General features: G+C 39.0%; 1 protein-coding gene across 2 annotated transcripts in view; it reads left to right on the forward strand.

Annotated features, from left to right (window-relative positions):
* HEXO1 (beta-hexosaminidase 1) overlaps positions 1 to 13,890 on the forward strand; it is a 68,152-nt gene that overhangs the window by 13,423 nt on the left and 40,839 nt on the right. For both annotated transcript variants that reach the window (XM_088971979.1, XM_088971980.1), the window contains exons 7-8: positions 616 to 632; positions 1,491 to 1,539. In XM_088971979.1, coding sequence (XP_088828105.1) covers positions 616 to 632; positions 1,491 to 1,539 — 66 coding nt within the window. The remainder of the gene's footprint in view (positions 1 to 615; positions 633 to 1,490; positions 1,540 to 13,890) is intronic.

Here is a 13,890-nt window from a genome sequence, read left to right on the forward strand (position 1 = left end):
CCGGTGTGTAAACAGGGATCAAATTTTCTTGGGGATTTGTAGTGAGATTGGAGGGGGGGGGGATAAAAAGTGAAAACAGGGTGGGGTTTAGATGGCTATGCCAGACTAAAGTGAAGGTTTCCCTTTGTAAGTATTCTATTCATTCTTTATTTCAATATCAATAAAAATCAAGTTATCCATCAAAAAAAGCTAGTGGCTTCTGAAGTTTCAGAACAATACATTCCATGATCTGGCTACTTGGTATATAATGTTCCCTGAGCATAAGTTTATCCTCTCCATGCGAAAAAGCAATGGTTGGAAAATTATAAACTGGGTATAATTATTTATTTTTCCCTTTTTGAAAATTATACTCTCATTTAATGTGAGTTTCACCGTTCTGAGTCATAATATCATTTCCCTCTCTAAAATCATACATGTCTATGTCTGTTTAGAGAAGATAGAATTCTTACACATTTCTTTGTTATCTTATATACTAGGATTATTAGATATATTATAGTGAATCTTCTGTAGAATGCATTTTTCCAAGCTTTTTCCTCTTTCATGCTTCTTTAATTGGCTATCCCTAACAGTGCTTTTTCTGCTGCATGTCCCTTTGATGCATGTTATCCTGTGAAGCTTTGCCAAAATGAGAGGTGTGTTCATTAACCCTTTTCCAATTTGGTGACATAACCTCTTTACATACTATGTTTTCCCTTTTTGCATTGCTTTTGAAATCAAAATGTTTTTAAGGTGCATGGTGCATCCTGTTGTGAGATCCAGGAATTATAATATTCAAAATTTTTATACATAAAATGACAAAATCTAACTTATCTTTTTATATAGCATTCTTATCATCCAGTGTTTTAAAAGCGCAAGGTGCAGGGGTCAATTTGCGCCTGAGGCGCAAGGCACAAGGCGTGCGCCTTTTTGAAGCAAGGCGCAAAAATACAAAAAAAATGCTAAAAAATAAAAAAGTCAGAAAATTAAAAAAAAATATAATATTACTAAAAAGATAAAGTTAAATTTAAAATAATGCTTTAAAAAACCTATTATCTAAAATTAAAATACATAAGCATAAGATGTAAAGCATATTCAAATGAGAATTTAAAAATAAAATCAAACATATAAAACACTTTCAAGCATATAAAACCTCTAATCTCTTTTTTCACTCAATTGCAGTACTTCACATAGCTATGTAATGTAAAACATATTACATTTCTGATTCTACAAGCCACCTTTGTGCCACGCCCCTCGAGGCAAGCCCAAACAAGTCCACGTTAGGTCTTAAATTCTTTGTGCCATGCCTAGGTGCACCAGGCGTGCGCCTTTTGAAAGGGCTGTGCCTAGGACCTAGGCGAGGTGCATACCCTGAAATGTGCCTCACCTGTGTGCCTAGGCGTGCCTTTTAAATCACTGTTATCATCAATTATAGAAATTTGAAGTTAATTATCTTTCTGGTTTGAGAAGATGCCCTTGCATTTTTCTTTGATTATTTTGCTCTTGTATAACAGGCATCAACGTTATGGCGGAAATAGACATTCCTGGTCATGCAGAATCATGGTAACAAACAGTTTTCCTTTGTTTTTGTTTAATGATTGTTTCACAATAGCATATTAGGAGGGCTTAAGATTAAGCTGCTTAATGATAACAGCTATAAAGAGTCAGGCAACGTTTGGTGAGAACTTGGATGCTTTTGTTATTAATAAAAGATGATGGCAGTACAAAAGGAAAGAAAAGAAGCTACAAAATTTTAAAAGAAACAACACAAGATCTAGCCAAAGCTACAAAAAGAAACTTGAAGTAAGAGACATTCAAGTGGATGAATGGCATCCACCTCTGGCTCTCCATGTTTTCTACCAAACATTGCTTTTCAGATTTCCATTCCTGGAAGTTTGTGAAGGCTGAAAAGCAGTGGGGTAGCCATCTTATATTAGGGCTGAAAGTCAGATTATGCTCAACCTGAGCCCGCTCAAGTTGCAGCATTATTATATGGGTACTAGCTGGGAAGTAAGTAAATTCCCTGGAGAAGGAGATTTTTAAATGCTCAGCCTTTTCAACTTATCTATCTTATACATTCATGTCAACACCTAGGGGTTATGGCTTTGAAGTTTGTTTGTGCTGTTACAGGGCATACTGGAGATATCTTCTCCTCTTCAACACTTTCTTTGCTTGCTTCAACTTGACTAACCTCTTCTTCATTTCAATTCTTGTTGTCCTTATTGCTGCTCCAAAATCTTCTGATAAACTGCTCCAGAGCCTCTGTCATAATCTTCCAGTGGTGCCCCTCTCACCCTTCTTGTAAGCATATTGTCTCCCTCCTATTTCTACCAAATCTTTCGCAGAGTATAATGAACCAACCTTCAATATTATTTCATTTCAAAACCGTACACTTCTTGCAATCCCTACTCAATTTGTTCTTCCACCCTAATGTTTTTACCGACTGCACTGCTCCATCCAAGAAGCCTTTTTAGCCATTCAACTGAATCCCAACACAGCAGCACTGCGGATCTCTTATCCTCTGTAATCTTCAATGTTATGTTACCTCTGGCTTTTGTTTCTTCAAGTAGAAATCGTTTCTTCTCCATCATGATCTCCCTCTTCCACCTGGTAGCTGGGACAAAACCCTCTCCTGTTGTGATCTCAATCTCTATCTCATTCATGCTACCTGTAATCAGTGGATGTCGTGACCCCCCCATCATTGATTCATAGTCTTTTTTGCAGGCACTATCCTTTTTCTTATAACATTCTTGTGCCTCTATTATGTATAAAATCTGCTTGATCTGTTATTGACAAAAAAAATTATTTACTGTTATAACACAACAATATATGCAGTCAGTTGTTGCCAAGTTGAGTGGGGTCAAATGCAGTGTTATGCACTCTTTTGACCCCTTAGCAACAGCAAATCAAAATTTTGTTGGAATGAGTGGAAAGTCTCATTCTAGAAGATTGAATTGGCCAGAGGATGAAGTACTACTTACAAGAGAAGCTAGAAGGGTGTCACCTTATTAGAAGTCCACCTTGGGTGTGGTCCCCTCATATTCAGTTTCTCCCTAGTCATCCCTCCCTTGAAAGAGCATCTGTTATTTCCCTATCTTGGCATTCACCCGAGTGACAACTCAGGTTTGATAATAGTTGAAAATTACACCTACAGTAAATCAGATAATGCAAGAAAGAAGAAAAGAGAGAAAGAGAAAGAAGAAGAAAAGAAGTTTCAGCAATAGGTTGTGGAAGAAGAAAAGAAGGGAAGAGGGAAAAGAAGAATTCGAACCTCTCTCTCTATCCCCCTTCCATCACTTTTATTAATAATTCTAAATCTGAGTACAATTACTTGGATGTCCTTAATGGGGCGGCCAGCACTAAAGAAATAATTAAAGAAAATAAAATAAGGCCCATAACTAAGAAACATAACTTTTAAACACTACTTAAAAGAAATAAAGAACACTATGGCCCATTTGGCCCATTCTCACTACACTCCCCCTCAAGCCGAGCATAGAGGTCAATCATAGTTGTCAAGGTGTTGCCTAGGCGTCGCTTAGGTGACTAGGCACCCTTGGCTGGGCACCTCGCCCAAACGCCTTGACTTTTAGCAACTAGGCGCCCTTCTAGGTGACTAAGCGCTTACCTAGGCAACAAAAATGACAAGGCGGGCGCCTTTTATAATCTCACTTATATCAATTATACTTTGTTTTGATGTACTATTGAAATTTAAAAGATCAAAGGGTTTTGAGAAGAGAAAAAGAAAGAAAGAGGAAAGAAAGAATATAATAATAAAGTTCTTTTTTTCTATTCTCTCTCTAATTAAATAAAATAGAAACTCTATCCTTGTTTTTTTTCTATTTTACTTTCCATCTTGAATATTTATCATATAAAGTTAATAACCTTCTCTAGCTACAAATTATTATGAATTTGCTCTATTAAATACTTATTATAGTAGTATTGTTTTTGAAAATAATGAAATTAATATATGTAAAAGATTTTTATCTTTTAGATGTGATGATTTGCCACATTTTTAGAGGAAATTTAATGTTCTTAATAAAGAGATTTGCTATTTTTTCAATTAACATACATGTTGAATGGTATACAAAACTAGGAAACTAACCAAAAGTCAGTTTTTTATATTATAAAATTTTTATCGCCTAGGCGACTATGCACCCTAGTGTCGCTCAGAATCGCCTAGATGCCTTGAAAATTATGATGTCAATCATGCCTAGCTTGCTTACACAATGTTGAAGCTTTGCCTTTAGGACTCCCTTAGTTAGAAAATTTGCTAGCTACTCTTCTAATGCAATGAAAGGTAGGCACACCTCTCCTGAAGCCACTCTCCCATATAAAGTGTTTCTCTACTTCAATGTGCTTAGTTCTACCATGTTGAACTGGGTTGTGAGCAATGTTAATAGCAACTTGGTTATCACAATACAATATCAGTGGCCCGTCACATGAAACACCCATTTCATTAATGAGAGATCTAAGTCATAACAACTCAGAAACACCATGGGCCATAGTTCTATACTTTGCTTCGTCTGAAGATCTAGCAACCACTGTCTACTTTTTGCTTCTCTAGGAAACAATATTTCTGGATACCACAACACAATATCCTGATGTGGATCTCCTGGCATCCGCATTTCCTGCCTAATCAACATCTATATATGCTTCTACCTTCATGTGTCCATGTTTAGCAACTAATATACCCTTCCCGGGGGTTCTCTTAAGGAAGCATAACACCCTTTTTGCAACAGCCATATGTGTGTCTCTGGGAGCATGCATGAACTGTTTGATGACACTCACAACATATAAAATGTCTGGACAAGTCATACATAGATAAAGAAGTTTCTCTAGTAATCTCTGAAACACTCCCTTGTTAGCTAATAGTTCTTCATTCTTAGCTGAGAGTTTATGATTCACATAAATAGGGGTAGAGGCAGGTTTAGCGCCAAGTTTTCCAATCTTAGTAAGAAGGTCTAGCACATACTCCCGTTGAGAAATAAAGATACCTTCCTTGGACTTAGCAACCTCAATGCCTAGAAAATACCACAATTCTCCTAAATCTTTAATTTCAAATTCAGAATTGAGAAATTTCTTGAGAGCACTAACTTCTTCTGTATCATTGCCAATAACCACAATATCATCTACATAAACTATAAGAAATGCCACCAGAGTGCCTTTTCCCTTAACAAAGAGGGTATGATCTGATTGAGTCTGAGTGTATCCGAATTGAATAGAGCAGCCCTAAACCTGTCAAACCAAGCACGTGGAGATTGTTTCAGGCCATAAGTGATTTCTTCAATTTACACACCTTACCTTGCATTTCCTTGCCATATATACCAGGAGGAAGGGACATATATACCGCTTCAGTGAGATCACCATTCATGAATGCATTCTTAACATCAAATTGATACAGAGGCCAATCATAGATTACGTCTAAGGATAAAAGAACTCTCATTGAAGTCATCTTAGCAACTGGAGAAAAGGTCTCAGTGTAATCTATCCCATATACTTGGGTATATCCCTTGGCAACAAGCTGAGCCTTATACCTCTCAATTGACCCATTTACATGATACTTGATAATGAAAACCCACTTGCACCCAACATGTTCCTTCCCAACTAGCAAGTCAACAACATTCCAGGTATTATTTTTGTGAAGGGCTTTTATTTCAATACTCATAGTATCCCTCCAATCTGGTGTGGCTAAGGCTTCTGAAACAAACTTTGGGATGGATTGAGAGGAAATGGAGGCTAGAAAGGCATAGTAGGATGGGGACAATAAGTTGTAGGAAAGGTGTTTGGAAATACAATGAGTTGTACATTTTCTCTTACATTTTCTCAAAGCAATGGGTAGGTTAAGGTTTGGAAACGAGGGTGCTGGTGGGGGAGGTGATGGACATGTCCTCTCTTCAGTAATCGGGAGTACCTAAGTCTCAACTGGAAGTGTGGGATCAATCTGTGTTTGCCTTAGCCTTTGTCGCTGGTACAACATCTGGAGAATAGGATGAGTGGAAACAATTGGAGGACTAGCAGGAGGAGGGGGAGGAACAGGAGTGGAAGACCTCAAAGGAAAATACCCCTCCACAGGAATGAGGGTAATTGTGGAGGGTTTGGCACAAGACTCAACTGGAGTTGGCAAAGGAAGGGATGAAGAAAACAACTCGAGAGATCTCTCCCCCTCAGAAGGATGGCTATAAAAAGGAACTGACTTTGCAAAGGTGACATCCATGGAAATGAACCGGGTGCCACTAATGGGATCAAAACAACAATACCCTTTCTATGTGGGGGCATAATCAAGGAAGATACACTTCTGATCCTTGGGGTCAAACTTGTGTCTTTTGGAATTGGGAATTTGGACATAACAAGTGCAACCAAAGACCCTCAAAGGAATAGAGAAAATCTCAACATCAAGAAAGAGGACTTCAAAAGGAGATTTTAACCCCAAGACTCGAGAAGGCATGCGGTTAATAAGGTATATAGCTGTTAAAACTGCATCACCCCAAAACTTCACTTCACTAGAACATGGGTAGCCAAAAGAATGCTCCTTGCAACTTCCACAATGTATTTGTTTTTCCTCTCCTCTACTCCATTTTGTTGTGCAGTGCGGGCACAAGAACTTTGATGAATAACACCAAACTTTTCAAGATAGGAGGTAAGGTCATTATCAAAATATTCCTTAGCATTGTCTAACTGGAATATTTTGATGCAGGTATTAAACTGAGTATGTGTTCATGGAACTTCTGCACAAGTTTAGGCACTTCAGCCTGGGAGCGCACAAGGTAAATCCAAGTATATCGTGAAAAATCATCAATAAATGGATGAAATATTTATACCCACCCATACATGGTAAATGGTAAGGCCCCCACACATCAGAGTGAACAATATTAAAAGGAATAGTTGATCATTTTATTACTTGGAGGGTAAATGCTCTTACAATGCTTTGAGAACTCACAAGACTCACAATGAAGACTCGATAGACTAATTCCTTTAAATAACTTTGGAAACAACTGACTTAATAAAGAAATGGACAAATGACCCAAACGACTATGACATAACATAATATGACTAGTGGACTCTGAAACAAATACAGTTCTCTTAGATTGTATTTGGCTCTACTCAGGCATGTCTAACAGATAGATCCCATTCGCCTCATAGCCACTCCCAATCACCTTATGAGATTCCATGCCCTGAAAAACACAATATGAAGGAAAAAAGGTCACACTGCAATTCATGAATTTAGTCAAATTACTAAATGAAAGCAAATTGGTATTAAGTTTAGGTTCATGAAAAACAGATGATAAGGTCAGGTCATTAAAGGTCTTAATGTCTCCCTTTCGTGATAGGGGCTGTGAGCCATCAATAAGGGTGTTAGACAGTGTATGCCCTTAGCTCCAATCAGCCTGATGTACATTATGACATTTATTGTAAATGAATAAAGTACATATTTGATTCATGTTATTGTGGTGTGTTTCTGTGTAATACCCTTAAACTGGACACATATGTCACTCGTGTTAGTTTAGAATCTTCACAACCGTTGGATAGATCTGGGGAGATTTATCCTACCAAGGCTGACACTGGTGTACTGCTAAGTTGGTTGGGGTGGCTTGTCTCAGCTGCCAGGGTGAGACCTGAGGTACATGTAGTGTGGGTTTTCTTGAAACCCTGAACTAGACTAAAATTCCAGTATTGCCCTGAACCTTAGAGATAGATGGGCAAAACTGGAATGTTACACCTAACCCCTAGACTCGATTATGATATTGCATTAGGTGTCGGATTGGGCTGTCTTTGATGTGCCAATCAGTGAGAGATCCTTAAAGGGGGTCAAAACCTGGGTATGTTGGGACAGTCCGAGAATTCATCTGAGTGGGTGATCATAGTGACATGATCAACCCCTTTGTTGGACAAAGTGAATGATTGGGGATGCACTCTCTCTGATGGAAACCTAAACTGCTGGCAGTTGATTTCAATCGTTGAAATTTGGTTTTGCAAAATATATTTATATAGAGATATACTTATATATATTATGGTTTCAAAATGTTTGCAAAATGTTTTAATTCCCAGGATCCATGTGAGTAGAGAGTGCAACATTGTACCTTGTAGCCGAGGAAGAGGTCCTCTCTTGTCGGGTAGTGTTTGATCATTAAGGGCTGAGAGGTTAAGTATAAGACCATTGAGGGTTATACTTGATGGGCTAATCTTGTATCTGCCCACATTCCTTGGGCCTTCATAAGATGGCTGGACCCAATGACCATTTAATGTAAATGTTGGACCCATTAAGAACCCATGGTGACGGACTCAGGGGTTCACTGTATTTAGCAGTGAATTCGGCCAGGCCTTGTAACAGAGGCTAGGCTGAACCCATGTGGCTGATGTATAGATCAAGATAGGGTCCTACGCCGTACAAAGAGAGCCAAGCTAGCCAACATTGAAAGGAAGTGAGCCTGAAAGCTTAATGGGCGTAAAATCCCATTTTGAACTTGGTTAATTGGATTAATTAAATAGGGACAGATCTGGGTTTGGATCAACAGATAAGTCTTATCCACTTAAAGAGTCTAGATCCAAATAAAGATTTGGATAAGGAAACTCCTAATTTGATTAGGAATAAGCTGATCTTGAACTGCAGATAAGATAAGGGATTATCCTTATTACTTAAAGAGTCCAGATCCAAATAAAGATTTGGATTAGAAAACTCCTAATCAGATTAGGGGGTTGTCTCTTTGAGGTTATAAATAGAGAGCAGGGTGGACCTAAAAAAGACACCAGACACAACACTGAGAGAAGACAACTCAGTTAGAATGATCTTGCCTTCAGTTCTTTTTCTTCCTGCTCTTGCCGTCCTACCCTATTTGATATCCAGTTCTTGGATCTGATCAAGATTTGATCTTGATATTGTTTCTTGCTAGAAGAAACAATTATGAAACTGTGCTCACTACCCCATTCAATTCTTGCTGAAGAATCACAAGTTCTTGGTGAAGAACTACCTGCTAATCCTACCTCATCCTAAGCTGTGTCATCTTCAGTAGAGGGAGGACTTGGTACACTCTTTGGGCGTGAACACCTACGTTGGGAGGAGCTTCTTGCATGGATTCCGTATCAGGTATATCCCTCCCTAAACTTGGTTTCAGATTTGGTCCGGTTTGGTTACAAGAATGAACTTTGAAAATGCTGTTTTCTAAATTGGGAATAGGATTCCCGGATGAGAGTAAGGAAATTTTTGAAATTTCGCCCAACCTTCCTGTAGGGTTTGGCTATCCATATGGTGGATCTCCCATCCCTTCAAAGGGATATCTTATCCCGGCTAGAAAGAAGTTGGTAAGAAGTGAATAAGTGTGAAACACTGGTTATATGGTCAAAAGCACTAAAATCAATTAACCAAGGGGTTTTATGAGTACCTGAGACAGAAGCATGATGTGCAGCGACACAAATACCTGAGTGAGCATATGTAGAGGAAGGAAGTCTCTGAAGGAGCTATAGCAGTGGATAAGTGATTGATGATTCGGCCATACTTCTCATATTCAGCCCTGGCGACTGCAAGCTGTTCTCCCTCTGACTTCTCTCCACCCTGTCTTTGTTCACCTCATGAAAAGGTGGCTACATTTACATTTCCACCTTTTCCAGTTTCAACCCTTTTCCCACCATTTTCCTTCTTGAATCTGGTAGGTACGAGCTCTGAATGCAGCTTCCAACATGTGTCTTTAGTGTGTTTAGGCTTCTTGTAGTATTCATAGATAACATCTTTCTTCCCAGTGCTAGCCTTTGGCTTCATCCCCGCATTAGCATAGTGATCAACCTGCGACTCAACAGACTGAACCTATCTTTTGCTTTCCTCACTGCTCACCATAGCATATGCCTGAGACAAAGTCACCTCATCATTTGCTAAAACATTCTGCCTCACAATATCACACTTCGAGTTGAGTCCGGTGAGTCCTTTGTGCAACCCCAAACAACAATCTTCATCAGATCAATCTCTTGCCAAAGAGACTTTAGCATAGAGAAGTAGACTGCTAAGGGCTTCTCCCCTTGTCTAAGATTATTCACATAGTGTTTCAATTTGTAGGCCCAAGCAACATTAAGCTTTTTTTTTTTTTATCAATAACAATGAACTTTTATTAATAAGGATTTGGATAATCAGAGTTACAAAGGAGGGAGCTAAATAGTCTTAACTCCCAACTAAAGGTACATTATGACCATGAAGCAATTACAATTACAATTACAAAACAGCTGATGTGTTGCTCATTGTGACACTAGCAAGTGCACTAGCCGTTCAAGTAATAAAGTAGAGAGTGAAGTATCGTTCCCACGAGGATTTAGGAAACAATTACCAATACTAAATTGAGCACTTCTTATCTGATCAACAAATAAATCTAAACTCTAATGAAAGCTAAGAAATCCTAAATTAAAATCTATCTAAATCATTGGTCCAATTGCCTTCAATTCAGGTTAGAAGAGTAAGCAGTAAATGTCAATCTCAGAATTCAGCAATCTATCAATTTGGATCATTCGAATGAATCATGATTGAGCCTTGGTTTGGTGAAACCCCAAGGTCATGAACAGCCTCTCTCAAGCGCATGTCCATCCTATGCATGAGTGATGGTTCTTCTATCTCTAGCAAGAATCTAATCCCCATGCATGCATTTCTTCAAACACTTCTAAGGCATCAATTCAAATCTGAATTGATCACCAACTGAATTGTGCAAGTTATCTCTAACCTTGCACTCAATTCAGTTCTTGAATAGTAGATCTGAATTCCTAGAGTCTCTCTCAAGCATTCTAGGAATTCCAAGCTATAGATTAATTCGCCCAATCTGAAATTTGCAGATCTGAATTCTCTTTCAAGCAATTCAGATCTTGCAATCTCAGATCTGAGAATTCAGATCTGAGTTTTGAAGGTTAGTTGGCCGAATTGATCTGCAATAACACCCTTATTCAAGAAACTTCAAGTACAATCCATGATCATTTGAATGAATAAAAAAGAATTAGATTGCTGAACTGAAATTTTACAAGCTGAAATACATCAAGGAAGAATGGAAACAAGGAGAAAGAAGAAAGAAAATATAACTAAGAAACTGAATTCAAATCAAAAGAGAATGAAACTACAAATGATTTATTACAAAAGATCTTTGAATCACAAACCCTCAATTCGAACTCACCTTCTTCTTCTAGCTTGCTTGTCTTGAACTTCCTTCAGCCCTTCTTCTTCTTCTTCCTTGCGCCTAGCCTTCTTCTCTTCTCTTCTCTCAAGGTGGCCGAACCTCTAAGAGTGGGAGAGCCTTCCTCTCAAGCAATTGAACACTTTCTCCCCTCCTAGAGGCCTCCTTATATAGTTTTTCAAGGGGGCTCTTGCCCCTTCTTGAAGCCTCTAGAATGGGGTATATTACACCCCTCATGAACCTTCTAGAGTGCTCCCTCCTTCTCTTCAAGAAACATCTAGGAGTTGCCGCCCCTAGCTCCCTTTGGGCTGCTATTTGGGCTACAACTTAGCTTGCTTTTGAGCTCATGTGGGCTACACTCTAGGCTGTTATTTGGGCTAAAAATGGGCCTTCCTTGCTGGGCCGAATTCTCCTCATAGCTAGGCTTTATTTTCTTGGGTTTTCTCAAGGAATTCACTTGCTCTTTTTGGGCCGAAGTGCTCTCTCTTGCTTCCACGACCGGGCTGGACTGAAATAGGTCTTTTTGAACCTTCTTTTCTTGCATTTTTCCTTCCTTTTCTTGGATTGATTATCCCTGAACTTATTCTTAGCATTAAGCTAAATTAAGGCAAAAATTAATAAAACCGGCATAAAAATCCATGCTAAAGTCCTAAAAAATTATAGATAAATTGTAAGTTCATCAACAGCCCATAACATGGTATTCCTGTTTACCCCTTGTTTAGCTAAACCATCAGCCAATGCATTTGCAATTCTCTTTATCCATGTACAATGTATTTCCATGTCCTTGGTGAGCCACTTAAATTTCCTCTTTTCATTGTTGTATTTCCAGAGCATAGAACTGTCCTCTATTAGCCAATGCACCACAATTTCAGAATCACCTTCTATAATAAGCTTTTTAATATTCAGTTCTTTGGCCCTTTGAATCCCTTCAATAGCTCCTAGAATCTCAGCCCTCAAAGAGTCTCTACCCCAAACGGACCATAGTACATAGCCAACAAATTTCCTGCTTCATCCCTTATTACTCCCCCTATTCCAGATGGCCTTGGATTGCCTATGCTGCTACCATCGAAATTCAGTTTGGTGAACCCATGAGGTGGAGGTGTCCAACAAAAGTTTATGTTCTTCCTGTTTGAGCGGTTGAGCCTGTTTCTGTAATCTCCTTCCAGCTCCTTATCATCTCATCAACTAAGAACACTTTAAACAATTCCAATGTTTTCAGCCAATGCATCATCCTAATGTGGATTGTCTCAAGGATTTCATCCATACTTCTCTCCTTATCTGAGAATATCCTTGAGTTTCTCTCCTCCCAAATAGTCCAACATATTGCAGCCCTACCACATCTCCACATGATCTTGGCCCTTTTGGTTGGTCAGTTGGGCATGGAAGTAAATAAGCTTTGCACATTCAAAGGAGGAGTCCACCTACACCCAAACAAAGAAGTAAACCATTCCCAAATTACCTTAACAAACTGACAAGAAATTAGTAAATGGTATCCAGATTCACCATCAGATTTACAGAGAACACACTAGTGAGGAGACAAACAACTGTTGGGTCTTTCTTTGGAGTAGAGCCCTTGTATTAACTCTTTCCAGAAAGGCTTCCCAACAGAAGCTCCCAACCTTTGGAGGTATAGGTTGACACCATACATCTTTGACAGGAAAAGACAAACCAACCGGAGGAGAGGGTAACAGTGCTCTAAAGAAGGAGGCACAAGTGTAAGAACCCGAGGGAGTGAGTGTCCATATTCTACTATCTGACTTTACTGGCTCAATGAAGACCCCTTCAAGAATGGAAAGTAAGGCTAAAATACAGGCCAACTCTGTGTCCCTGACATATCTTCTCAGACTCAAATTCCATCCAAGCTCAGAAGGTGAATTAGAAGGAACAAGAAAAGAGGAAACTGATTCATTTTTAAAGGTAGAGATAGCATAAAGGCTTGGAAATTGATCTTTCAATGAGGAGTCCCCAACCTAGACATGTTCCCAAAACTTAATGAGGATACTTGAGTGCAAATCATACCTGATCCATGGAGAGAACAAGGGCAAAATGGCTTAAATAGCTTTTTAAGGAGAAGCTACTGTGGCCCTAGCTAGAATCCTAGAATCCCATCCATTGTCTGCCAGCCCATGTATAATTCCCACTATCTTAACCCACAATCTTTCTTTCTCCACCGAGAACCTCCACAGCCATTTCCCTAGTAATGCTAAGTTCCTAGTTCTAATGTTCCCAATCCCCAAACCTCCCTCCTTTTTGCCCCTACATACTATCTCCCACCTAACCCTATGATCCTTCTCCTCCCCCGACTCCCAAAGAAAGTCTCTCATTAGTTTTTCCAGTCTACTAGCCACCCTAGCCGGAATCTTAAAACTGACAAAAAATAAGCATGAAGGTTAGCCAGAGTAGGCCTTATTAACGTGATTCTCCCTCCAAGAGACAAATAGTTTTTCTTCCAGTTAGCAAGTCTCTTTTCAAATCTCTCCACAACAGGGGCCCAAAAATCACCTTTCTGAGGATTATCCCCTAAAGGTAGACCAAGGTAATTTAATGGCCAATTAGAGACTACATATCCCAGTATGTCTGCATACTCACCAATCTCCCCTTCCCCCAGATTGGCTCTAACTATACAACTTTTCTCAAAGTTCACCCTCAGGTTTGACATCTGCTCAAAAAGTTGTATAGTGAGCTTCAGGTTCCTGATCCAATTGATATCCCCTCATTCACAAAACAAAATTGTCTCATCTGCAAATTGTAGGTGTGTAAGCGGTATACTATCTCTTCC

This window comes from Nelumbo lutea, chromosome 2, assembly GCF_056320005.1.
Source record: "Nelumbo lutea isolate HS-2025 chromosome 2, American lotus-T2T, whole genome shotgun sequence".
Classification (NCBI taxonomy): Eukaryota; Viridiplantae; Streptophyta; class Magnoliopsida; order Proteales; family Nelumbonaceae; genus Nelumbo; species Nelumbo lutea.